Genomic DNA, 24,814 nt, shown 5'->3' with positions numbered 1-24,814 from the left:
GGGAGGCTACGGGTCGACGAGCAGCGTCCCTGTAATCGGCCGCGAAGTTTCTCCCCCTGAAACGCAATGACATCGTGTCGTCTTTACGAAGAGAAGTCATCCGAGGCGTTACATGCTTGCCGGCTGCGAGCTAAAATCCTGGAAAGTAAACGGGACGTCCTCCTCCAGAATCTGTACGGATCATAATTGTCCCGCGCATTCGTCTTCCACTCTTTCGCGGGTAACTCGGTCGACGTCTTTTCTACGGTTTCGCGCGCCATTTGCGGCGGTATTCGCAAATTGCAATCGCTGTCCACGGCTTCGAAAGAAATTCTATCCGATTCGTTTTTCCCTCGGCGGGCAAGCTCGTAGGTCTTCGCAGTTTGGAATGGTTCCCATTTCAGGCTGGAATATTATCATCGGAATGTTTAATTAAAAACTATGGCTTCGCTGTGTCGAGTTGATTTCCGCCATACCAAATAGACCGTGCCGCGATTGTTCGACGCGCGCTGTTATTCCAATCGACGCGAAACGTATTAAATATTCTGTCTATAATGAATTTGTTCATATCCAGTTTAATGATACCGAACCGATATGACTGTGATGCATTTCCTTGGGTTAATAACGGTTTCAGATCGACGATTTTTACGCAGCAATCACGGCTGAGCCGTTTCCACAGGTAGGGCACATAAAACGTGTCGTCGACCGTATCGAACCGAGAAAAGAACGTCGTGTCCAGGCGACGACCGTGAAACACCCTGTACACGCACACATACATGAAACCACCCCTTGCATACTGTGATTCAACTCGAGAGTCGAGAGGAGAACGCGCGCGTCTCGCTGAGCGACAAGAAGGGAGTAATCGGTTTAAGGGGACACGGAGCATTGAAAACGTTATTCGAATCGAATCGCCAGAGTCGAGCTATCGCATCGAGAGGGCGGCAAAGAAAGGAACGAGCAATCAAAAGTCCCTGGCATCGTCGAGCCAGCCGGCGACGCGTCGAACGATAACGATCGATGCGAGCAGCTTTTGTTTCCGCTTCAATCGTTACCGCGGCGTCTCGCGACCGTTTCGAAAAATAGGGGGAACAAAAAAAAAGAAAAAGGTAAACTGGCATCGATCCCATTTCACGGGGAAAGTTTCTTTGGTCCCGCGAGCTCGAGACTCTCGGCGGTGAAACCGACATGGGGAATAACAAAAAGGAGGTTTGTTCGCGGTGCCGTGATGAAATAAAATGTCTCGTGATTCCTGTAATTTTCAGTACCGCCTAAAATCCATCCGTTTAGCTTTCCTGCCCATATACAAGAAGGCGCGCGGGTACACGTGACCTGCGTGGTCAGCGAGGGCGATTCACCGTTGAAGATCACCTGGCTGAAGGATGGCAGGCCATTGGAATCCAGGGAGGCCAGCACCCACCACATCGACGAGTTCGATCTCGCATTGAGGATACAGAGCGCATCCACCGCTCATAACGGCAACTATACGTGCGTTGCGAGCAACGATGCCGCCAAAACCACTTACACGGCATCGCTATTGGTCCACGGTACGCAGGGGCCGTCACGGTTTCCCCCTGGATACACTTCTACGTCCCTCCCCCCCGCGATTCTTCCCGCTCTGACACACCGCGGAACCCTGTGCAATCCGCGACAACGATGACGGTGGTCTGCCCCGTTCCACTCTCGATTTGTAGGGAGAAAAATCGAGAAGCTGAATGCTCTATCCCGTGGATCCCGGAATGCCACCGCCGTCGTCGTTGAAGTCGCATTGTGAACGCGTACGACCACACGTCCCGCAATGGAAAGCTCGTGTCCAGCATACGCTGACGAAGCGTTTGGACAGGACTGAAAATTTTACCACCCTACACTCCTCATCTGCGAACTTTTCGTTACATCGTACCGATCACAATCTCGACCATCTTTTGTGTTTCCCCACCGTATTAACAAGTCCGTCAGGGAATCTTCTTCGGTGCCCCAGCCGCGCTACCCTTCGAAGCAACCGAGGAACATCCCCGCGTATCACCTCGAACCTCCCGTTCCGTTTCGCTACGTTCTTAATCGGGAGTATTATTCAGCGCGAGACCCCTCCATCCCTCATACGGTGGGCGAATTGACGCGACACAATCGTCGTTGACGCGGCACGCTGGATGGCCGTGGAATGGACAGGGGAAAACGAAGGGAAAAGCACGCGTGATCGTCGATATTAATCGCCACGCGGCACTCGACAGGACCTCTCGACCGGCTCGGAACTCCAGTTCGTTGCTAAAGCACGCAAGATCAATCGTTGGCGCTCCTCGTCCTCGGGCGAGGATTCTGCCTCGTAGAACTCTCTCTCTTTTTCCTCCCCCGTCGCTCTTTTCACGCTCGTTTGCATATACATACGTCCACACGCAAGCCTGCCCTTTCTCTCTCTCTTTCTCTCTCTCTCTCTCTCTCTGTTTCTCTTACCCGCTGGCAGCCGCTGCAGTTCCGCTTTCCCTCGTTTTCGTTTCTGTCGCGCGACGGAGCGGTCGGCATTAAAAACCACCCTCCTTTCTAGACGAACAAATCAGTGCAAGCGGAACGAACGAAACTCTTGCCCGACTGGCGAACCTACGTACGTACGAAACGAACGGCCTAGGGGCGATTTCAACGTGTCGCGCTGTGACAAGCGGCGAGCCAAAACAGCATCCTCGGTTACACACATCGGAGGGGAGGAGAAGATCCGCGCGGCAGTGTGCGTACGCGCGTAGCGAGTGTCAGAGTAAATGATAGTCTGATTCTTTCCTCCTGGGATATTAAGAGTCTGACTGGTTGCTCCTCCGAGAGCAGACAGTATCCGTCGTCTGGTCAGGACCCTCTTTGAAAGTTTCCTTCGAATCTGTTGCGTACGCGTGAGCTTCGAGGCCGAACGACAGTGAATAATGATCTGGATGATGTCCGTGGCACCTGAGGTGTTAAATTTAAGACGGCAAAGCCAGTCGGGCACGCAAAACTTCAGAATTCATCCTCCGTGCTCCCTTTGGTAAAACGCCGCGCGCGTTTATCGCCAAGCATACATTGAACTTGCCTTTTTGTTTGTTCATTTGCCGAACTGTCTCGCTGCAGCCAACGCGCCCTGCGCGCGAGTACACGCGACGGGCGCACGGTTGCGCGCCCCTTTGGACATTACTCATACAGCGTCACGCTATCTGCCACCCCGGCACGGCTTCTCAATTATTCTCAAACAACCGCCCGCGTTCTGTTCTAATACCTCCGGGGCACTAAATATCCTGCCACGGCGTGTATCTCTGTTGGCCGGGGCCAACGAGGCGAGTTATTATTGTCGTTCCGCGACATTACGCGCCGTTCCCGCGTCGCGACGGGACCCGCCGGATCGGGAGCCGCGGCCAGGCGCGGAAAACCCTCGAAGAAGGGTAACGCGTTTTCGTCGTTTTCCTGCGGCGATCGGGGATGCGTGCGGGGGGGCGCAGAGCGAAAATTCAGTGACCCAACGGCGGACAAAGCGGCCGCGCCGTTAGCGGGATAGATATTAAATCGATGAACCATGCGATATCCATGAAATCCTGGCGCGGCAGCGATACCCGGGTCTTTTAATAACGTTCGCTAACGTAAATAGGTCCTTTATTCTATTACGGGACCGCCATTCATTTGTGCGATAACCGCATCGAAGCGCCCACGGTGACATCGTCCATGTTAATGCGCATCCTATTCATATAATGGTGCACGCGTAATGACGCACACAGCCAAGTCGATAAGCAGCGCCGATATTATCGCATTACGTTAGGATGGCGTACGTCCATTACGCGAGGCATAGTGCACACGGACCGCGTTCAAACGACACCGCCATGCCATCAATTTCGAGGCTTCAATGGGGTTATTAAACTTCGCGAAGAGGCTGATCCTTCTAAGGCGTTGACGTCCGTTTGCACCGTCGCAGACCTTAGAGGACCATTCTCGGAACCCATTCCATCGCGACAAGCCACGACTGCGTGGCAGCGCGCTCAATGGGATTAGTGGAGGGATGTGCTGCTTCCTTGGTTTTCATGCAATACATTCGAATGCATTTCCTTTCCGTTTATTCGCTAATGAAATTGCAATTTGTTTTGTACAAAGGGCCGTGGATTAGGTAGCACAGTGTAATATTCAAATTCATGGTGGCGCAGATGTTTCAGAGGCACCGAACAATCTGCATATTGCGGTGCAACTGTTTGTAGAACTGGTATTTCTAGGAGAATAAGTTGCAATCCTGGACCCGTAGCTTTCAACTATTAATTTCGAATCTGGACAAGGATGAAGAGTCCCGCTCTCCCAGAGGCTAACCCTGAATTAATCTCCAAACACAACCCTGTTCACCTTGCAGCAACCGAAGCCAACCTCCATCCCGCCCGTACCCCGAACTCTGTCACGCCTCATACACGAAGCCTCGACATTCTCAAACAATCTCCAAGCGTACCGAACATTTTCGAGCCACCGAAACGTGCGTGGACTACTGATCGCCCAGCGAAGGATGCTTCTCAACAGGGGCCACGCCGTCGCCGAGAGATCATCGGGGGCCGAGCCGCCTGCCGATCGAGGGGCGCATCGGATACACGCGCAGCACACGCACACAGATACACCGACGACATACGCTCACCGCTTGATCTTTTTTTTTTGTGCAGTTCCGCCCACGATAGCTCCCTTTAGCTTTAACAAGGACCTTTCGGAGGGCGTGCGCGCTCAGGTAACTTGCATGGTCGAGAAGGGCGATCCTCCGTTCGCGATCGCCTGGTCCAAGGACGGCGAGCCGATCGCCGGGCCCGGTCAAGCTGGCTTCGGCAACTCCGGCCTAAATGGTCCCAGACACACGCAGACACCCGCCGGGCTACGCGTAACCAACATTGACGCCCATTCCAGTACCATAGTTATCGAGCGCGTGAGCGAAGCGCACACCGGCAACTACACTTGCCTGGCGCGCAATTCCGTGGCCGAGGTCCTCTGGACGGCCGAGTTGATCGTTCGTGGTAAAGTAGACCGAGAGATATAACGCCGAGCCGCGGGTTTCGGCACCCCGCTCCGCTATAATGAAATGCCGTTCACAACCACCTTTCTTTTCGTTCTCTTGCACCTGGCAGCGCACCTTTTTCTATATCTTGTCGGTACCTTGCCCACGTACGTGGTTGTCCATCGGAAACGGGTCAGCGTATCGGCCCCGCCTGGCCTTAAAGGTATGTACCTTGAAATGGGGTCGCCGCGATGAGATTCGGTGCCTCCATATGGGCAAAGCAAGCGTCAGAATAGATACGTCTGGTGGTCACTTATCTTTAGAATAGTAGGTACTAATTCTGGATATGCCGATGTGGTGTATTATTCTGGGGATAGCTTCGATAGAACCGTTCCACGCTGTTGTCTCAAGTGTTTCATGGTATCCTTAATCGTAAATGGAGTATCTGATGGATCTGTTTCCGGTGGATGAGCTAATATATATGTATATTCTATATTCTTATTGTTATCACTGTGTAATCACGCGTAAACGCAGCCGTGCAGCCGCAGCAGCAGCCGCAGCCATCGCCGCGCGTATTCGAAGCAGCATGAGATTGTCCACCTAGGGCTGCGGATTCCAACTTTCTCGGTTATCCGCGCTATTCATCGCTGATCGTTTCGCGAATAATTAATTAGAAAATATCCAGGAGTAGGGGAGACCGGGGCTAGTTGATACGTTATTCAGTTTTCATTTTTTTTTCATTTTTGTTTTAAATAATTACTTAGTAAAAAATATGCTTAAATATGCTTTGGTCCTTCCTCTTTAATATATAGTAAGCGAAAACTTGAGAAAATACATACAAAAGGAATGAAAAAATGTTATTTGGATGAAGGCAACCTGTGAAGTATCCATTTAATGGATAACTAATAAATTTGAAAATTATAATTTTAATCTAGATACATTTCCAACAATATAGACTAAAAATGAGCAAGGACGTATTCTAAAAACCAAATAGATTTTTGAACAATCATAGAAAAAGATTTTTATTTTTTTCTATCTTCTTTAACATGAGGTATCTTCTTCTTTTTTTTAAATATATCTTAATAAACTCAATTTGTCAATATTGTATATTTTCGGGCTTTGCCTTAATGATATTGAGTCTTTTTCTATTGCGACACACGCCTTTTCAAAAATATCTTGCGACATTTCGCCACGATTTGTCTTTTTGATATAATTTCGAACCAGTTTCCTCAAAATAAAAGGACAAAATTCAGTCAAAAGTAGTCGGGGAAAATTGATACACTGCATCAACATGCTCCAGAGAAAACGCATTTATTAAATTAATTCGAGTTATAAAATTCTCTATAACGTCTCAACACAGACTGGAAAGTGAACACAGCTATTCAATTTTTCTCTATATAAACGGAAATAGTTAAAAAATGATTGCTAACGTCAACATACTATTACCCGGCCGAAAGAAGATCCCCAAGAGGCGGGCTCGGGCGATACAGTCCGTCGCTATGACGATTGGTCGAATCATCTATTTGGGCACACTTTTAATGACGCGGCACACGTATTTTGGTTATTGGCTGAAGTAGGCACATACATTGTCGCACCGCGCGACAAAGAGAGCGAACAAAACCCATCGAGATCGAGTGGAATAGAGCGATCTGACCGACAAGCGTCAAAGCAATAGCGTAGGCATCTCAGACGGTTAACCATTAATATATAATAACATAAAAATTTCCTTATTTTTCAAACAATCTGTGCGACATTGCGTTTGGGTTTATTTTAATCAGAAAAATCTAACCAAACCAATGATAATACTTTCCTGAATATATTGTGAAAAATAAGGAAATTTTTATGTTATTATATATTAATGGTTAACCGTTTGAGATGCCTACGCTATTGCTTTGGCGCTCGTCGGTCAGATCGCTCTATTCCACCCGATCTCGATGTGTTTTGTTCGCTCTCTTCGTCGCGCGGTGCGACAATGTATGTGCCTACTTCAGCCAATAACCAAAATACGTGTGCCGCGTCTTTAAAAATGTGCCCAAATAGGTGATTCGATCAATCGTCATAGCGACGGACTGTAATGCTCGAGCCCGCCTCTTGGGGATCTTCTTTCGGCCGGGTAATAGTACACATACGCGCGCTGGATCGTAGGAAATAATTCGCCGTAATAATTCATAGGAATAACTCGTCTGTATCAACCTGCCCCTGTGTCAACTAGCCCCGGTCTCCCCTACATTTACACCGTGTCAGAGGGGGGCAATTAATAAAGTATAATTGACGGTCCATCTGTCGAAAAGACGCAGCTCTAGATTCACATCCGTAATAATCCGTAATAAAATGCAGCAGCAGCCGCCCAGCCAGCAAAGCGACGCACCAAACGCACTTGAGCACCGCACAATATGATAGCGTCTTCACTATACATGGTCACCGTACTTTGTCTAGTTATATATTTCACAGGCGCACCGTCTATGAAACCGCACTTCTCCCGATCTTCGACTTCGGCCAGGGTACCGCGATCCTAGCCCCGGGCGTGCCAGCTTCTCGAGGAACCGCCAAAGGAGTAGACAGATACGGAGAACGGTAAGAATCTGGAGCGACGGGAGACGAGCTGTGGGGTTCGAGAAACGCGGGGCGGAGGGGGGAGGGGGGGGGGACGTGCTCGTGATCACGAAGTTGGATGACACGGAAGCTGGGATCGCGGTGCTCTCCGAAGGAAAGGGATTCTGCATGAAAGGGCACCAGCCAGTTTTGCGAAAATTTCGGCTTCGGCGTAGCACCTCTTCATCTTGAATTCGTACGAGTACCAGCAGCCAGCCGCTGCTCGAACTTCAACTTGGAGCGCCGACTATCGGCTCCGTTCACTTAATCAGCACACGCATATATGCACCGACACCTTTCTGTTCTCTGGTTTTCTTGCCTCCTCATTTATTCTTAGTTATTTCGTTCAGCCGTTTACGGAACACTTGGCACCAATTCCTTCCGCGCGACACTCCCCTTATTGTCCCCCGAGAAAGTCCTCCCAAACCGTCTCCCCGAGGCCGCTTAGCCCACGACAACGACTTCAACTCCATCGATTCGACGTTACGTGGCGAATAATTAATTTGCGCGTCACCGAAAGCCGCCGAAGAATCCGGCGAGACCTTGGGCCGCTTCGGGCCCGCGGATTAGTTTCGCAGGGGAGAGGGGATGATCTGGCTGAAACGCGCGATCGCGAGTCAGCGTGCCAAGAATTACTCGCCACGTACAGCTATCGAATAAACTGCGCCAAAACCGGCGAAAGTGTTTCGAATAAGTCCGAGGAAAGTCCTTGTTCCCTACTCACGTGTATGTACGCAAACGCACAATCACCGCATTGTTCTTGGATCGAAATGTCCGCACAGCACTGATGTTCTGCACCGTTCTATTCTGACTGTGGTTTCCACCGTGTTTATCGTTCACGTTGTTTAGAGCAGTTTTATCACGGACCGAGGGAAACCTTAAGTATCGCACCGTACGTTCTCTCCTCGCACACGACCAGCCCCCTCTTTTCTATCTTTCGGTCACGTCTACCACCTTCTCGTCTCCACGCGTTACTCCTGTCTTGCCTTTTCACGCGATCGAGACAGGGAGGGAGCAATTATCCGACACATTTAACGATCGACACGATCCCGCCGAAGTTCCACGTCGCTAACAGTTCGGACTCCCGTGGAGAACCGGACCACTGCTCCTTCCCCTCCCTCTCTCGACCCTTAAGTCACGTCTTTTGTTTCACTTTTGCGCTGAAGTAGGAACTTGCAGTAGGCCAATTCGAGAACTTCGCTCTTGCCTCGGCGCAATAAGCTTAGACACAGACGCGATGGCATCTGAAACGGCTCGCTGCCAGAAGCATCACCCTCGCCGCGTCTTCGTTTCTCTGGCTCTCCCTGGACCGATTAACAAATTCAATCCGTTCGCGGGCACGATGTTGGACTCGTCAAAATTTCAAGGATTAACGACTTCAACCGCGATAATTGTGTCGGGGTGAAAGAGAGACACGAGAGAGAGAGAGAGTGAGAGTGAGAGTGAGAGGGATTCAAGATCCATTAAAAGTCGTCGTCGTAATCTGCAAGTGAAATGGCAGGGAAACGAGACGATGAAATTTCAGATGCCAGCGTCGTCGCCTCGCGAAACTCGCCCTCGCGCGAAGGGTAACTAACGACCGGCCGTTATGAAACAGTGCCACCCCGTTGGGTGATGGAGCCCCAAGATGTCCGCGCCTCCGAAGGGATGTCGAGGCTGGTGCTTCACTGCCACGCGGACGGCTTTCCGCCCCCGGCGGTCACGTGGCGGCGTGCGAGCGGAAAGAAACCTGGCAATTATCGCGACATAGTCACGCACGAGCACACCCAAGACCTGAGGATACACTCGAACGGATCGCTGGTGTTCGGCCGAGTGCAGGAGGACCACGAGGGATTCTACTTATGCGAGGCGGTGAACGGGATCGGCGCTGGCCTCAGCAAAGTCGTCCATTTGACGGTGAACGGTAAGACGTCTACTTCGCCCAGATCTACGGCAACGTTTCTTACGGAACAGCCGTTTTTTCTTCCCTCCGCCTGATAGACTTACGAGTCTCAAGATGGTGTTAAAACGGCGAGTAGAACGGCAGGGGGGTAAACGAAGGGGAACGAGTTGAATGGTTCCCTTCGATCCTCCCGTGATATGTTGCCGGAACGATGCAAGTGCCAAGACCCGAGTAGACCTTCTCACGCGAATTATAAAATACGGCGCAAACAATGCGTTGCACTTAACTTTTCACCCCCGCCTGCAGAAATTATCCGAGATAGGAGCGCGGGGAAAACGGCGAAACTAATTACGGCAATTACGTCGTATGGCTCACCGTTTAATGCGCGGCACGCCCTTTATGCATTCGGGATACATCCCGCTGCAACGTATTTCCGTCGGAATTTATTGTGGAACCGCTTAAAAATTGCCATTACCGCGTTCCCGTTTAACCAGCGCGCGCGCGATTTGCACTTGTTAATTCGCGGGGACCAGTTTTTATCCGTTTAAACCGAATACTTGCTAGTTAAATACCGTGTATCGCTGTTCTGAATTGTCCCGGACAGTTCCCGCCCAGTTCGTGGAGAAGCATCGCAACCAAACAGCCAGGCTCGGCTCGAACGCGTCGCTCCGATGCGAGGCGAAAGGCGATCATCCCTTGAAAATACTTTGGAAAAAGGCTGGCGCTCAGTTGGAGCAGAAGCTGTCCGATTATCGTTACACGCTGAAAGAGGAGAACACGACGGACGGTACGATCAGCACCCTAGGCTTCATCAGCACCAGCAGGGAGGACAGCGGCAGGTACTTCTGCATCGCGTCCAACGCTTATGGCGATGACGAGATGGCGATTCACCTGTACATACAAGGTGAGAACGCGCTCGAGCTCCTCCCGCGCAGCAAACGAACGCCGGAAACCATATATCCTACTCGAAGCGAGAAAAACGAAGGAGCAAAAACACCTACGTCAGCCTCGCCTTGGGAACGAATTATTAACGTTATCCATCCACGGCATCGACGTAACGCGAGACACGTAAATCAGAGACCGGGGGGGCTAAAAAATCGCGAGGAAAACGAGGAAAAAGAGGAGAAAGGGGAGAATTAAGAATCCCGTCGGCGGACGGGGATTTAGTGGTAGTGTTTTTTTTTCCCCCTCTTCCTTTTCGCGTCGAGCGTTGCGCGATAATCCCCGATAACGACGTTATCGGGCATAATGCATCGGAGTCGTTCGGACGGAACAATTTCGATAATGTTTCCGGATTCTTGGTATTTGCATATAACGATGTCGCGGCGCGCGCGTAATTATCGTAATGTATACTGGCGCTCGGCGACTCGTCCATTTAATTTAATGCGTTTTCGCGCAAACGCCCGGCCGTGTACGAGCGACAGAGGAGATAACCACCGCGCGTAGCGGTGGCCGCAGAATGAAATATGTTTTGGATCGATGATTCGCGTCGCGTTGCATAACAACGATACAGGGACGCGTAACATAACAATTCGCTATCAACAACGACTGGCGGATATAATGCTTCTGCTTTTCTCTGGATCGAGCAGAGCCGCCAGATTTTCCGCGTAATCTTCACGTGATCGAGAAGGGGAGCAGGTACATCAACATCAGCTGGACCACCAGCCAAGACGGCAACAGCCCCATAACGCAGTACATCATCGAGTACAAGACTGACACTGGCAAGTAGACGCAGCGAATCATAGTTTTACAAAAGTTCAGTCCACTCGGGAACTTGGAATTATTATATAACGAGGATGATACGCTGTTGGAGGGAGTTGCTTGAATAGGGCTCACCAGGTGTTCCGAACTCATTCCCACCTCATAATCGAGTCGATCTGATTTGCAGAAGTGTGGCACGATCACACGTTTCACACGACAGTGCCAGGCACCCAAGCTCACGCTTACGTGAGCGGCTTGCGCCCAGCAGTCACCTATCAGTTCAGAATCTACGCTGAGAACGAATTAGGTCGGAGTCAAGCCAGCGACGTAAGTATCGCAGGTTCGACGTGCATGATCGATCCCGCTTTTCCTACGCGTCGGGCGACGAATCATTTTCACGTGCCACCGGTGACTGACGTTCAGTCGATTCGTACTCCTGCGTTCTCAAAGCGACACGCTACGTTGAATTAGTCTTCCCGCTCGGTGAATTCTGGTCACGATCGTCACAAGTGGGATCGATTAAGAATAAACGAGGCGCGCGCTTTATTTTTGGTGTAGGGTAAAGGCAGGTAATATGGAACGACACGTAATATGGAACTTCGATAAAATTTCGATAACGAAATAAATTCAGGCAATCGTGTATACTAGATTCCTAGACACAATACATGATGATACTGACAATTGAGTATCAGTCGGGCATCCATTATTGAAAGAGAAACGTTTATATTTTTCGTGAGGTGTAAAAGTTTTTGAAATGTGCATTAAGGGGTCATGCTCAGTCAGGAGGCCGAAAAAAGGGTGGTCTTTGGAAATTTTTTACTCAAAAGCTATAACACATTTCTGAAAAAATCTTTTTTCCTTTTAAGGATTGCATCTAGTGCCGTGCATCGTAATTTTTTTATTTAAAAATATTTATCAATAACTGAGTTATTGTCCATCACTCGAAGGTTCTCTAAAAAAAGGGCTTCTGCGGTGACCACTGCTGCTCGAAAGTCGATCATCTAAAATAAAAAATTCAAAAGAATTTACTTCTTATATTATCTAGTATTTGAACGAAGGATTTTTTTATCCGATGCTTAGTTTTCTTTTAATTGACGAAAATCAGAAACGATTTATGATAAAAAATGAAACTTTTACTTTAAACATCAGCCATTTTTTCCCAAATCAATATTTCGAAAAATCCTTCGTTCAAATACTAGATAATATAATATAATAAGTAAATTCTTTTGAATTTTTCATTTTAGATGATCGACTTTCACACATCAGTTTTATTAAAAATAACAAATTCCCCTACTTTTAACAAGCTTTTGAAATCAGACGTTCCATATTACCTGCCTTTACCCTATGTCAGGGGCGGTCCGAAAGAAGAGGGACCAATATAGAACGGGACGTGAAAGGAGGGTCGTGGAGGTTTAATCTGACGTCGGATTTCGCGACCTATTCCTTCTTTCAGATTTTGGAAACGACGACTGAAGGGGAGAAGCCGGGCGGCCCGCCGAGAAATCTCAAGGCGGAGCCTGTCAGCTCGACCGAGTTTAACGTCATCTGGGATCCACCTGATCATGATTTATGGAACGGGGAGATACTCGGTTATCGTGTCGGCTACAAGGAACAGCGGTAACGATCCAAGGGAACCGGCGCCCTTTAACGATGCTCTACCGATACCTTCGAATACGTTTCCTATGCCGCGGCCGCATACCAAATTGCATTGCAGGCGCGTGTTTCTCGAGTAACGCTGATATCCTACACTCTCCGGAGCCGTGATAGATAACAGTTGCCCGCCTGTGGCTTTCTCGTTTACTTCCCGCGGAAAACATTGACGTTGAAATATTTTCGAAACTCGTTACACTACCGTTTGCCAGCGAACCAAGGGGATTCTTATTCAAGCGCGCTCGTCTTCCTTGTTATCTCGGTACCTACGGTCAGTTTCTGTTATTCGGTGCGAAAGAGAAGATTACGGTCGGGATTTAAGCAGCTCTATAAATTAGGTAAGTGATCTTACGAACGCGATGTCTAGGTTGACAGCGGACCAGTACACGTACAGGACCGTGGAGAGGCGGATTTCCACGGCCAACGTGGCCTTGGGTCTGGCAAGGACCTCGATGCCTGGTAGACAGTATCAGCTGACGAACTTGAAGAAGTTTACGCCGTACAGTGTTGTGGTGCAGGCTTACAACGCGCTCGGCCAGGGCCCCATGACGCCGGAAGTTGTTGCGTCTACTTTGGAAGACGGTAAGCAGATGTCGGACGGTCAGAGATCTTGGTTAAGCGACTGAGAGAAGTTATCTCTTGATTTGCAATCAATCATGAGGGGCAACGCATCAAAGGGGCAGGGTTAGCGGGCGGATAGATTTAACCGAGCGGAGTCCGCGCAGCGGCGCTCAAAAATTCATGAACAGAATAATACTCGATGCCGCGTGCCCATCATGAATTCCGCTATGAATACCAACCACCGTATATCCGACACTGGCTTCCGAATAAATAATAAATTCAGGGGCGGGCAACCTCGCTGCCGGGAACTGATCTGCTTGCAAATAAGTTCTTTAATCCTTGGCGTCGTGAATGCGGCCGGGTTAAACTCCGAAGTGCTTTCTGCGCCTCCAACTTTCGCGGAGGAGTGTTTCTTAGGGGCATCTCGTGGTCTCGCGAAATAAACAGATTCCGCGTTAAACCAGCCCACAGATGGGATGCCTGGTCGGATTCTAAAGTTGCCTGGAGGAACAACTATGCTCGGGATGTCATCCGAGACGCCCCCGAGGGTTTGCCATTTCTTTTTTCACGTCTTCAACCCTGCACAGAATGCGGGAAGGAAGTTTACTAGAATCTCTCGAATACAGTTGAATCTAATAGATCGTAGCAATTGATTTCTGACGGCTGTCGAAATGTCCTCAGTGCCGAGCAGCTCGCCCCAAGACATACGGTGCACGGCGCTCTCCTCGCAATCACTGCAGGTCTCGTGGGACGCGCCGCCCAACTCCAGTCTGAACGGTATCCTGAAAGGCTACAAGGTCATATGGGAGAACATGGACGCCCTGACCGAGTCGGCCAAGTCGGAAATGAAGATCACCAGCGCCTTGACTGTCGTGATTCACGGCCTCGAGAAGTACACGAACTACTCTGTCCAAGTGTTGGCGTCGACGAGAGCCGGGGACGGCGTCGCCTCCTCGCCTCTCTATTGCGTCACCGAGGAGGACCTTCCGGAGGTGCCCGCGGGTGTGAAGGCGGTCGTCAGCTCCGCGACATCAATTATCGTGTCCTGGCAACCGCCCCTCAGGAGCAACGGGAACATCACGGCCTACAACGTTCATATCCGCGGCCCAGAGGGAAAACGGCACAGACGCCCGCTCGCGCAGTACCAGACCAGCTACCAGGTCGAGAATTTGCACAAGAGGAACCAGTACGAGTTCAGTATCGCGGCCGTCACATCGGTGGGCGAGGGGCCGCAGACTCAGCACATCACCATCTCGCCCTCGAACGAAGGTAAATAAAGGGAACGGTAAGATTGCGGTGCTACCGATAATGTTTCGCCTCCTGTTGGAAGTGCCTTTACCACTGTCGCTACACGAGGCCTCAGAGTAACCACTGCTTTCGGTTATCGTCAGTCCGAGCAGCGATATATTCGTTCGGCACTGTACTGGTCGTCCCATGGAAGCAGGACGTGACGCTGCCGTGCCAGACAGTGGGGAAGCCTGAACCCTCGGTGACGTGGAAACAATGGGGCCAGATAGTGAAGTCGTCCGCCAGGGTGTCCTTGTTACCGGAAGGCTCGCTGCAGATCATGGACCTCCACAGAGAGGACAGCGGGAATTACACCTGCTACGTGAAGAACAGCCATGGCTCCGATAGTATCATGCACCGGTTAACCGTGCAAGGTACGGATTTCAAACACTTGTCTCGCAGTGGCGTTACTTTTAACGTAGTCGACGCGTATAGGGTGTCGATGTTCCATAGCCGGGACATTCGTTGCGCGCCGGAGAAGTTTCTGTCGGGAGGAAACGTACGAGGGGTGAAAATCGATTAGATCCTAGGTTAAGAGTAATAGGAGAATGGTGTAACAGTGCAGACCACGGTGAAATGATAATTCTATCACGATCGTTTCGCAGTTCCGCCGGCAGCCCCGCTACTTCACGCCACCAGCACGACGAGTAATTCGATCAACGTCCAGTGGAAGAGCGGCGACGATGGCGGGGCGCAAATCAGGGGTTACATTCTTCACTACAAGCGGGAGTCCGGTGAATGGGAAGAGGTGAAGGTGTCTTATAATATCAACAGTTACGTCTTGTCGCGTCTGTGGTGCGGCAATGTCTATCAGATGTACATGACCGCGTTCAATCGGATCGGCATGGGATCGCCCAGCGAGATCGTGAAGGCCACCACTAAAGGGTCGAAGCCGGAAGACCCGCCGAGCAACGCCGATAAATTCGTGATAGTGAATGTGTCGTGGATCACCCTTCACCTGGGCATGTGGAACGACGGCGGCTGCCCGATCACGTACTTCGAGCTGGAGTACAGGAAGAACGGGGAGAACATTTGGACGTCGGTGTCGAATAATATCGAGGTAATGAAAGTCTTCGGATACATCCAGTTCTTCCTTTCTCCGATCACTTTAGTTTCGCGTGCAGCTTTTTCGAACGGGACAAATTTGTTCCTCCGAGTTGGGCAGACAATGGCAATAACGGGGACAAGTAGACGTCGTTACGCGCGAATAAAGCGACACGGATCCTCGATATTACGGTAATAACTGGAGTGTTCGTTGTTCAGGTACAAAAGACATACACGCTCAGCGAGCTGCAATCTGGAACGACGTACGACATCCGAATAAGGGCGCACAATAACGCGGGTTTCTCGGTCGCCAAGTCTACGATAACTACTTTGCAACCGCACACAAGCAGCACGATGCCGACCGTGGAGATCGATCATTACATACCCCAGCACACGTCCGTCTACTCGGACTTGAAGCTCATTATACCGCTGATACTCAGCTCGCTGGCGGTTATCGCCGCCGCCGGCGCGGTGTTTTACTGTTTCCGGAAACGTTAGTAGAGAGCCGCGTGACTTATCCGCGAACCTTGCCGGGCCGCGTGCCCGCGCGGAGCGTAACACTTAACAACGGTGACCGTAGGTCCATTTTTAGGGGAAATGGCGAGTCTGCACGATGCTCAGACCGCGGCCGCCTTGGACAATAAACAGAACATGGAGCAGCGGGAGCAGTATTACGCTACCGTGCGCAAGCCGCCACGCTCGCCGATACACGACATGGCTACATTGGAGAAGATCCCAGGTAAATTACTCGATGAATTAGAATGAAATCGGCCGACGGTGTCTCGAGCGACAAGTGGTGAAGAACCGTGTTGGGAAATGATTACAGAATACTCGGAGGACATCTACCCGTACGCCACGTTCCAGTTGGAGGAGAGCGTCCCACCAGGAGGCGACAGCCGCTGTAATTCCGCGGCTCCTCTTCAGACTTTCGTCTACCACGATCCCCGACTGTCCGCCGCCGATACTCTTCAATTACGAGAGGTATCGTCCGTCGTTCAGTTTGCTTTTGTCATTCACGATCGCTTTCCACCATTCACCTTTCGCGTCTATTCACCGAGCATCGAGCCAGTGGGAGAACACACTTGCGCACACCGCATGCTCTTCCATTCAGGCACGCTGGCGATCTCGAAAAATCGAGACGTTCAATTGTCGCCAGGTAAAAGTTCGTACGTCAGGAATTAAACGTTCCCGCTCTAAACCGGTGCGCGTCGATCGTTAACAGCTTTTTTGGGCACCAAGCCGCGATCATAGCCACTGAAATACACGGGCCATGTTACGAATGAGCGTGGATATCTTACTGTTAAAAGCTTTCTTCCGCTTGGAAGTGAACAGATCATTTCCCTCTTCTTTCCGCAACTGTTGCCAGTAGAAATTCGACAACACGAATCTTGAAATAAAATCATACGGACGCAAAAGGTACCTACATTCGCGGGGAACGTTATCTAATGGGAATTGTTGGTACATTTTATTCGTCGACTTCATTCATCGGGAAAGATGATACGAAGGATAGATAATACGTACGACCTTTTATCTTCTTTTAAAGGAAACATCCGTCTCAAAGCTTCGCTTCCTTCCTGTCACCTCTGTTGTGCCTCCCCTCCTCTAAACGAGCGTAAAAGGAAACCAATGAAAAGTGACCTGCAATATAATACTACGACTAAAGGAGAAAACGTACGAGTCTGCTTCAGCATGCTGCACCAGTTTCCGCTCCAAAACGCATTGCGCAAAACTCCCGATCGCGCTCCGTTCGCGCGTGCCGTCGCCTAGCTTCGGGACTCTTTAGAAATTTGTCTGTCACGGAGATTGTTTGTACTCTTTTTTTTTTTGTAACCGTGGTTTAATCGAGAAGTCGAAGAGGCACGCGCCGTCGCGATTTAGTCGACGCGGGAACGCGCGGCCCGTTTCCGCGGCGCGGCGGTGGCCGGGTCCTAGCAAGAGATTCAGTAGAGACGCGCGGGATCGAGTAGAACAGATGTGCATCAATAGAGAATCGATCATTGTGACTGCTGGTCCCACCTTGCTTCGTTTCGCATCTGTCCTGATCAGTCCATCGAGGAACCGCAACACCGATGCAAACGATACTTCTTACATGTATATTCGCCATTTCTACACATCTCTCGCCAACTCTTGTCATAGCTCATCTAGCTGTAGAATAAGAAACACACTCTGTATCGAATCATCGTTGCAATGCGACCTGTATTTATCGTCACTCGGCGAGCTGCGATAGAGAACGACCGTAGTGCGGGATCTTAGCTAGATCAGTGCCATTCGATGTCGTTCGATTCCCCCTCATCCAGGGCGTTGTTCGCGTAGCGAGCGGGCCAAGAGCATTCGCGGGCGTTGTTGCAAATCAGGGTGGCACAGCGGTGTGGCACTGCGATCGGTGTAGATCGTGGCCAAGATCCGAACAGTTCAGTTTACACGCTTCGAACAGACGATGGCTCTGATCTAGAGCCTATCTAGCTTAGCTACGAATGCCTTACTGTAACAGGGATTAACGGGGGATCGTTGAGGGAAAGATCGGTGTAGCGCGTCTCCTCGTTTCCTCGTGCGATGTGCCAATTCATCGAACCAATTCCGTCTGATTGCAGTCGGATTGCAACCGGTACACTAAGGTGCGCGGAGGCCGTTCGTCCTCTGCGCCGTTGCACAAAACGCACAAAGTCAGTCAGGGCAAGTCCGAGTCGGAGGAATACGACACCCAGGGCTCGGATAGCGACACGGAAGTCGGGACCAGCAGCCGAACCGAGTCTTCCAATCACCTCGTCGATTCGCACCACTCGGTGTCTGCGGCCGACTCGCGTGTCCACAGTATGCAATATTTCATCCTTCTATTCGGTTTAACGGCTAGTCTCTTTATTTTCTCTCTCTCTCTCTCTCTCTCTCTCTTTCTTTCTTTCTCTTTTTCTTTTTCTCTCTCTTTCTCTGATCTGTTCCGATTGGTTCGATCCTATCTGTCGCGCCGGCTTCGCGCTCCACCTCGAGATCCTTTCGCCGTCCGTCGAAAGGGAAACGAGAGGGGAGGCGAGGCATCGCGAGATTTTCCAAGCACCGCAGTCCACCACCGGAAACGTCCGTTCCCGTTGCCTGTCTACGTTCGTTAGAGTGCACCGAAATTTCTGACCGAGCATCCGCGAGCTTGTGTTGCGCTTGTCGCCAGACTGTGGAACGGGATCGATGGGTAGGCGTGTAGGGGGAGGGCGGCGGGGGGGAGGAGAGGGCGTAGAGATCGCTGAAGGAATGCTCGTGTCGATCGCTGTGGGAAAATCGGCCCGTTTTCTGTTTACAGACTTCCTGTACCACGGACCAGAATGTAGCACGTCTACAGAATCCTCACCGATTTTTGAGGGAAAATCGTTTCCTGGAAGGGGAAGACCCAAGTAAGTGTTGAATTCGGTATCCATTCGCGGAGCGCTGGCAGGAGTGCAGGTAGAGCTATAATCGACCGGGCGCGCTCGTTCGCTCAGGATGTTACAGCTGGCGCGTCATACCAGCGAGGAGACCCGTTCCAACTTCGGCCCAATCACCGGGCTTGGCCATCCCAAGCACCAGTCGAGCAATCGGGACCAGGAGCGTGATGGATCAGGAAATCTGTTCACCCCCAAGCTGGCCCCACCTAGGGGCTTCACCGACCCCTTTGAGCTAAGCGAGGCCGAGTGCGACCTCGATCGCGGCCACGCCAGCCAACGAAATGTCCGTGACTTCGTAATCGCGGTGTAAATAAGTGTAGAACCTACGGTGAACCTTCACGGCGATGCTGCAAACGAAAGAAAAAACCCCATTCTAACTATCTCGATGTAAAGATAACACCGTGGTCCGTCTTTCGTTAATTACATCGGGCAGGCCGTCCACCAAGCGGCCGCCGAGTAAACACGCGACCCTACTTGTTCGTGTTTCTGGCCTACGTCGATGGGAATGTGTCAATCGTAATCCTATAAAACGAATGTACTAACTCGACGATGTGTTCTTTAAACTGCCACTTAGTTCGATTCTGATGCTTTCCGTTCGTGGAACTGGGAATCAATCTCGTCGGTCCCCCCTGTCACGGTGATTCGATAATTATCAACGTCCTAGAATCTTCCGGGGGGGACGTTTATCGATCCAATTTACCGACTGCCATTTCGTTCTAAAAATGAAACAGGAGAAACTGTTACTCTGTAAGAGATTTTACTTGTCCTGCTCGAGGACCTGGGCGGACTCCATTGCAGGCTGCTGAAGTAACGTTTGATATTGTCGAGCTCGACCATGACGTCCTTTGAGTCTGTTTCACGCCGAAGACTGCGACAAACTATTATACTCGACTATAAGTAACGTAACGGGTGGGTGAACGCTCACCGAGAGAGACTCCTATTATCTTTATTCGTATATAAATAACGTCGATTAAAGCGACTCGTCCTACCGTTAAGACTAAGTTGCAGCAAGATCATGGTCAAACGACTTTTCATTCTAACGAGTGCATATCCCGAGCGAGCAATACGCCATTTATTAACAAGTTTACTTGGTCTTCCACTTTCGTAGATCGTTTCTCAATCTACTGATTTCGACCATCATCCTTCCGAGCTGCGAATAGATTGTTCACCCGACTCGATTATCGATTAAGCCCGCGTGGGTGCGCGGCTACTTCTCGTCTCCACGAAGAGTGTGTTATACGTGTGTATAGATAAGTAAGAAACTGCGAAACTAGGCGAAGAAAACGTGAATACAATGATGTTCGTCGTTATCGTTGATGTCGTCTCAATCGCCAGAGGCTGAAACGTTAGTAGAGGCGTTATAGAGTAAAATCTTAACTCATTGAACAAAAAATAAAAGCATATTGTCTGTAAGATGTCTGTACCACCATGCTAAATGTACGTACTTGTACCTCGGCAAACGAAAACGCAGCCAAGAGGTGAAAATACCAAAAAGCAAAAAAAATAAACGATGTTTCCCCCGCGTTCTCGAAACCGCGCGTCGATTAACGATCGACGGACCGATCCGATACCATAAGCAAGCAAAAATGAGCAGAAGGAAATGAAGGATTATTCGACTGTCGTTAATGGAGAAATTACTCATCCGCCGTGTCTATACATGTGTTGCCCATCGAATCAGTTCACTGTACAACCAATCGATCGTTCACGCTCGGCACTGTGACGACGAATTTTGAGTCTTGTACTCTGTCTCTCGTTACGTCGGGACCCGGGGGGCTGAGGCCACGTGAAACCACCGGCGTCGAAAGAAGAGATATCGATCTGTTGACAAATCGTATACTTTATAATATATGACAAATGATTTACCACGAAATTCGTACTATTGTGTTTTAGACGACTTTAGATTGTTTATATTCTATTTACTTTGTAAAATATACAACACTAATTCCATAATGGAACCTCCCGTCTGCTGATTACTCCCGCCTGTTCCGTTTAATTAAACAATTGCATTTGTTCCCACTAAGGAAAGAGAAAAAATAAGAGGGACACCTCCAAACCCAGCTTTTCTACCTGCGCGTCGTTTCGCTTCGGGAGACAAATTCGCAGAGACGAATGCATGGACCCCGGTCGAAAACCCTTTCACGAGCGCGCTGATCGATCGCGTTCCATACTCCTCCCGATCGTCCATTCGGATATGCAAAAGGAGCAAAGCGGGGGTTCGCAGAATCCTCTATGCCCTATATGTATAGTGCTCCAGCGAAGGGTAGAAGGGGCATGGACCGGTGAGGGTCGAAGAGGGTTGCTGGGCATGCGCCGTCGTTCCGTTTCCTCTCAGATACTATGAGCGGTGGTGTCTACGGTGGAGGTATGTGCTACACGGTCCACATATTTCTCGTAAAAAAAACCGTCGCCCCCGCGACGGGAAACCCCTTGAGCGTTTCGGTTTTCCCGCAGACGAGGTCGGCGCTATCATCTTCGACGTCGGACACCAGAGCCTCCGCGTTGGTTATGGCGGTGAGGACACACCGAAGGCCGAAATACCGACCACCCTCGGCATATGGGAGGACACCATCGAAACGCCGGACGGCAATCAGACCGTGAGGAAACACTACAACATCGATGTCACAGCCATTCAAGTGCGAAAGAAGGGTAACGACTTTAATCGTAATCCTGTCGTCGAGAATACAATTATTCAGCTGAATTATCTGCCTACCCTCGTGGCCTCTGCATGCTTTAAATTCGATTAAGAAGGAGGTCAGTGTCATGGAGTCTGTGACTCTTGTTTACATTGCGAAAAGGATCCCCCTTGATGCTGCGATAGTATGAAAATAATAATGACGAGTAGCACTCCACCATTCTAAACGTCGACTGTATTTGCAATGTTTACAAGAGTCCTCCAATAAACAAGTGTTTTGCCCCGTTACACCGTGACCTAGATTCCACCCTCTAACTCGATCGCTCGCTCCCCAGAGATGGATTTGATTAGCCTAATGCAGGACGGGATGATCGAAGGCTGGGACATGTTCGAGCGCCTCACGGAGTACGCCTACAAGCAACGTCTGCACGCCCTGCCGGAGCATCATCCTATTTTGATGACCGAATGCCCGTGGAACACCAGGCTGAAGCGCGAGAAGCTCCTCGAGCTGATGTTCGAGAGGTTCAATGTCCCGGCGATGTACATTTGCAAAAACGCCGTTCTCGCGGCGTATGCAAACGGCAGATCGACGGCTATGGTGGTCGACAGCGGCGCGACTCACACGAGCGCGGTGCCCGTCCACGATGGCTATGTGATCACTCAAGGAATCGTGAAAAGCCCCCTGGGCGGTGACTTCATCACCATGCAGTGCAGGCAGTTCTTCGAGGAGAAGGACGTCGAGCTGTCACCCGCCTGCTTGGTCGCCAACAAAGGTAACACCTCCATGCCAGTACTTTGCGACAAATGCAACAAGTGTCAGAAGTATTTTTACGCCCCGACATCTTTCTCAACGAGCAGTCGCATTAATAGGACTTCCTCCTCCGAGTCTCTGTTATTGGCGACCGCACCGTGTCTATCGAATGCTCCAGAGATGAGCTGCAGGATCAGGGCTTGAATAGGTTTCGAAAATAACTGTTTCAAACTGTTATATAAAGGTTCTGACTGAAAGAGTTATGAAGAACTCTTTCAGTCATCCATATGTGTATGTATACACTCGGCGGTATGCAAGGATCACTTGTACATAATATATATTTGTTTACTTATTTATAATAATTTTTAAACAAGTTGGTTACACAGAGTAATCTATAGTTGTAATATGTTGTGTTTTCATTTACTGTAAAATTCTGTACAATCGTTACAAGAATCGGTTCTGTAACCGCTTTGTAACTTATATAGAACCTAAAAAATAAAAGTTATAGAACCTAAAAAATAAAAGTTATAGAACCTAAAAAATAAAAGTTATAGAACCTAAAAAATAAAAGTTATAGAACCTAAAAAATAAAAGTTATAGAACCTAAAAAATAAAAGTTATAGAGCTATATAGGAACCGTAACTTATACTTATATAGCCCGAAATTTAGATTCTTTATAACGGTTATTCAGAATAAAGGTTCTTCATAACTCTTTCAAGAACCGAAATCTTTATAATAACAGTTTCAAGCCCTGTGCAGGATACTTCTTCGTCGCTTCTCACTCCTTTCTGTGCCTGCTATTCTTGCGAATCTTCATCACCACTGTGCGCGCAATCAATCCCACAGATGTGCTTCGCGAACGGGAGACACCACGCTGGACAAGGAAGCCAGGCCCGCAACCGACGTCTTCCTGGCTCAGCTACATGGTTCGAGAGCTGCTGCAGGACTTCCAGATAAACGTCCTTCAAGTATCCGACAGCCCGTACGACGAGGACGTGGCCAACACCCTGCCCATGAAACGCTACGAGTTCCCAACCGGTTACAACGACGACTATGGCTCGGTGAGGCTGATGATTCCCGAAGCCTTGTTCGACCCAAGCAACGTGAAGGGCGTCGGTGCCAGCATCCTCGGCGTCGGACCACTCGTCACGACCAGCGTGGGCATGTGTGACATGGACATCAGACCCGTGAGCACTTCATTTATTCCCATCCGCAGCATGCAGCAGCTACGTTGAAATACTTCAAGACGAACCCATGTTAATTTAGAGCTTGTACGGAAGCGTCGTGGTCACCGGCGGCAACTCCTGCCTGCAAGGCTTCAGCGAAAGACTGAACCGCGATTTAGCCAGCAAAACACCGCCGGTGAGTGTATGATTTACGGTACCTATAAGTGTCGTTCCCTCTTGCCAGTCTGTCTAATACGATATCGCTCCATTTCGCAGAGCATGAGACTGAAAATAATTAGCGCGAACAGCTCCAGCGAGCGTCGCTACGGTGCCTGGATCGGAGGATCGATACTCAGCTCCCTTGGGTCCTTCCAGCAGATGTGGCTGTCGCGACAGGAGTACGAGGAGTCTGGGAAGCTGATTCTGGAGCGGTGTGCGTAATCGCGCAGCTCTAGCGCGAAGCCAATCAAAATTAATACTAGTGCTGATTTTTCCAAAGTGTTCACCGCTCCTACGTGCCATTTTCGTTCAACTGGGGGACGATGGCTCGACCAGTTTACTTTTCTAGACGACTTTTGGGAGCGTCGGAGCCAAAACCAGACAATACGGATGACTGATATCAAACGCTTATGTGCGACGTAGGGATCTAGAGTAATTTCGGGGGGGGATAATCGAATTGTGAAGTGTCGGCTTAAGTCCGAAGGATGGATCCGCGGATGTATTGTTCGCGGAAACGCGTGGGAGACGTTTGTGTTGGCGCGGGATGACGATTGAAAGATATTCGGACGCGAAACTTCCGAGTTCTTTGTTTATACGCAAATGCGTGGCGGGGGACTTATAAAATTAAGAAAGACAAAGTTCCTAATCGCTCGAAGAACCTTCCATTCGTTGTTTGTGTCTACGCGGACCTTGTTTTCGGTAAGTACGACACGAACATTGAGCTAATCAAAGAACACGAGCATTTTCAGAAAGGATTTCAGTATTTATTCCTGTATCGGTTGCTTTTCTTTCTCGCGCTTTCATACAGAAGCTGTTCGATAAAAGATCGTACGAGAGCAATCGCGAGCCGCCTACGTACCTACGGTCTGCCGTATTGATGGATCTTTTAATATTCATCTAGAAAAAAAAGCATCACCGTCGCGAGTAGAATTACGTCTTATAACGAACACGTGTGTACATCGTCACGGTATTTATTATTT

The 24,814-nt window shown here is 49.8% G+C and overlaps 2 protein-coding genes across 3 annotated transcripts in view; both read left to right on the top strand.

Annotated features, from left to right (window-relative positions):
• LOC143373027 (cell adhesion molecule Dscam2) overlaps positions 1-20,699 on the top strand; it is a 159,249-nt gene extending 138,550 nt beyond the window's left edge. Inside the window, exons 11-26 of one of the 2 annotated variants that reach the window (XM_076819792.1) lie at positions 1,242-1,523; positions 9,129-9,434; positions 10,018-10,317; positions 11,003-11,134; positions 11,302-11,441; positions 12,568-12,731; positions 13,132-13,346; positions 14,007-14,594; positions 14,717-14,986; positions 15,218-15,672; positions 15,876-16,149; positions 16,237-16,395; positions 16,483-16,637; positions 18,248-18,467; positions 18,946-19,036; positions 19,124-20,699. In XM_076819792.1, the coding sequence (XP_076675907.1) occupies positions 1,242-1,523; positions 9,129-9,434; positions 10,018-10,317; positions 11,003-11,134; positions 11,302-11,441; positions 12,568-12,731; positions 13,132-13,346; positions 14,007-14,594; positions 14,717-14,986; positions 15,218-15,672; positions 15,876-16,149; positions 16,237-16,395; positions 16,483-16,637; positions 18,248-18,467; positions 18,946-19,036; positions 19,124-19,376 (4,004 nt within the window). In that variant the 3' untranslated portion in view covers positions 19,377-20,699. Of the gene's footprint in view, positions 1-1,241; positions 1,524-4,616; positions 4,959-9,128; positions 9,435-10,017; positions 10,318-11,002; positions 11,135-11,301; positions 11,442-12,567; positions 12,732-13,131; positions 13,347-14,006; positions 14,595-14,716; positions 14,987-15,217; positions 15,673-15,875; positions 16,150-16,236; positions 16,396-16,482; positions 16,638-18,247; positions 18,468-18,945; positions 19,037-19,123 lie in introns of both variants that reach the window. The other variant, XM_076819791.1, reaches the window with a different exon arrangement.
• A 579-nt stretch (positions 20,700-21,278) lies between these two features.
• Positions 21,279-24,734, top strand: LOC143373573 (actin-like protein 6B). Its single transcript, XM_076820974.1, has 6 exons — positions 21,279-21,428; positions 21,518-21,712; positions 22,034-22,471; positions 23,296-23,636; positions 23,716-23,811; positions 23,892-24,734. The coding sequence occupies exons 1-6, from the start codon at positions 21,404-21,406 to the stop codon at positions 24,054-24,056; spliced, it is 1,260 nt and encodes a 419-aa protein (XP_076677089.1). The 5' UTR covers positions 21,279-21,403; the 3' UTR covers positions 24,057-24,734.
• The last annotated feature ends 80 nt before the right edge of the window (positions 24,735-24,814 follow it).

The sequence above is a fragment of the Andrena cerasifolii genome, chromosome 9, assembly GCF_050908995.1.
Source record: "Andrena cerasifolii isolate SP2316 chromosome 9, iyAndCera1_principal, whole genome shotgun sequence".
NCBI lineage: Eukaryota > Metazoa > Arthropoda > Insecta > Hymenoptera > Andrenidae > Andrena > Andrena cerasifolii.
The sequence above is the reverse complement of the archived record's forward strand: the minus strand, read 5'-3'. Positions and strand labels throughout refer to the sequence as shown.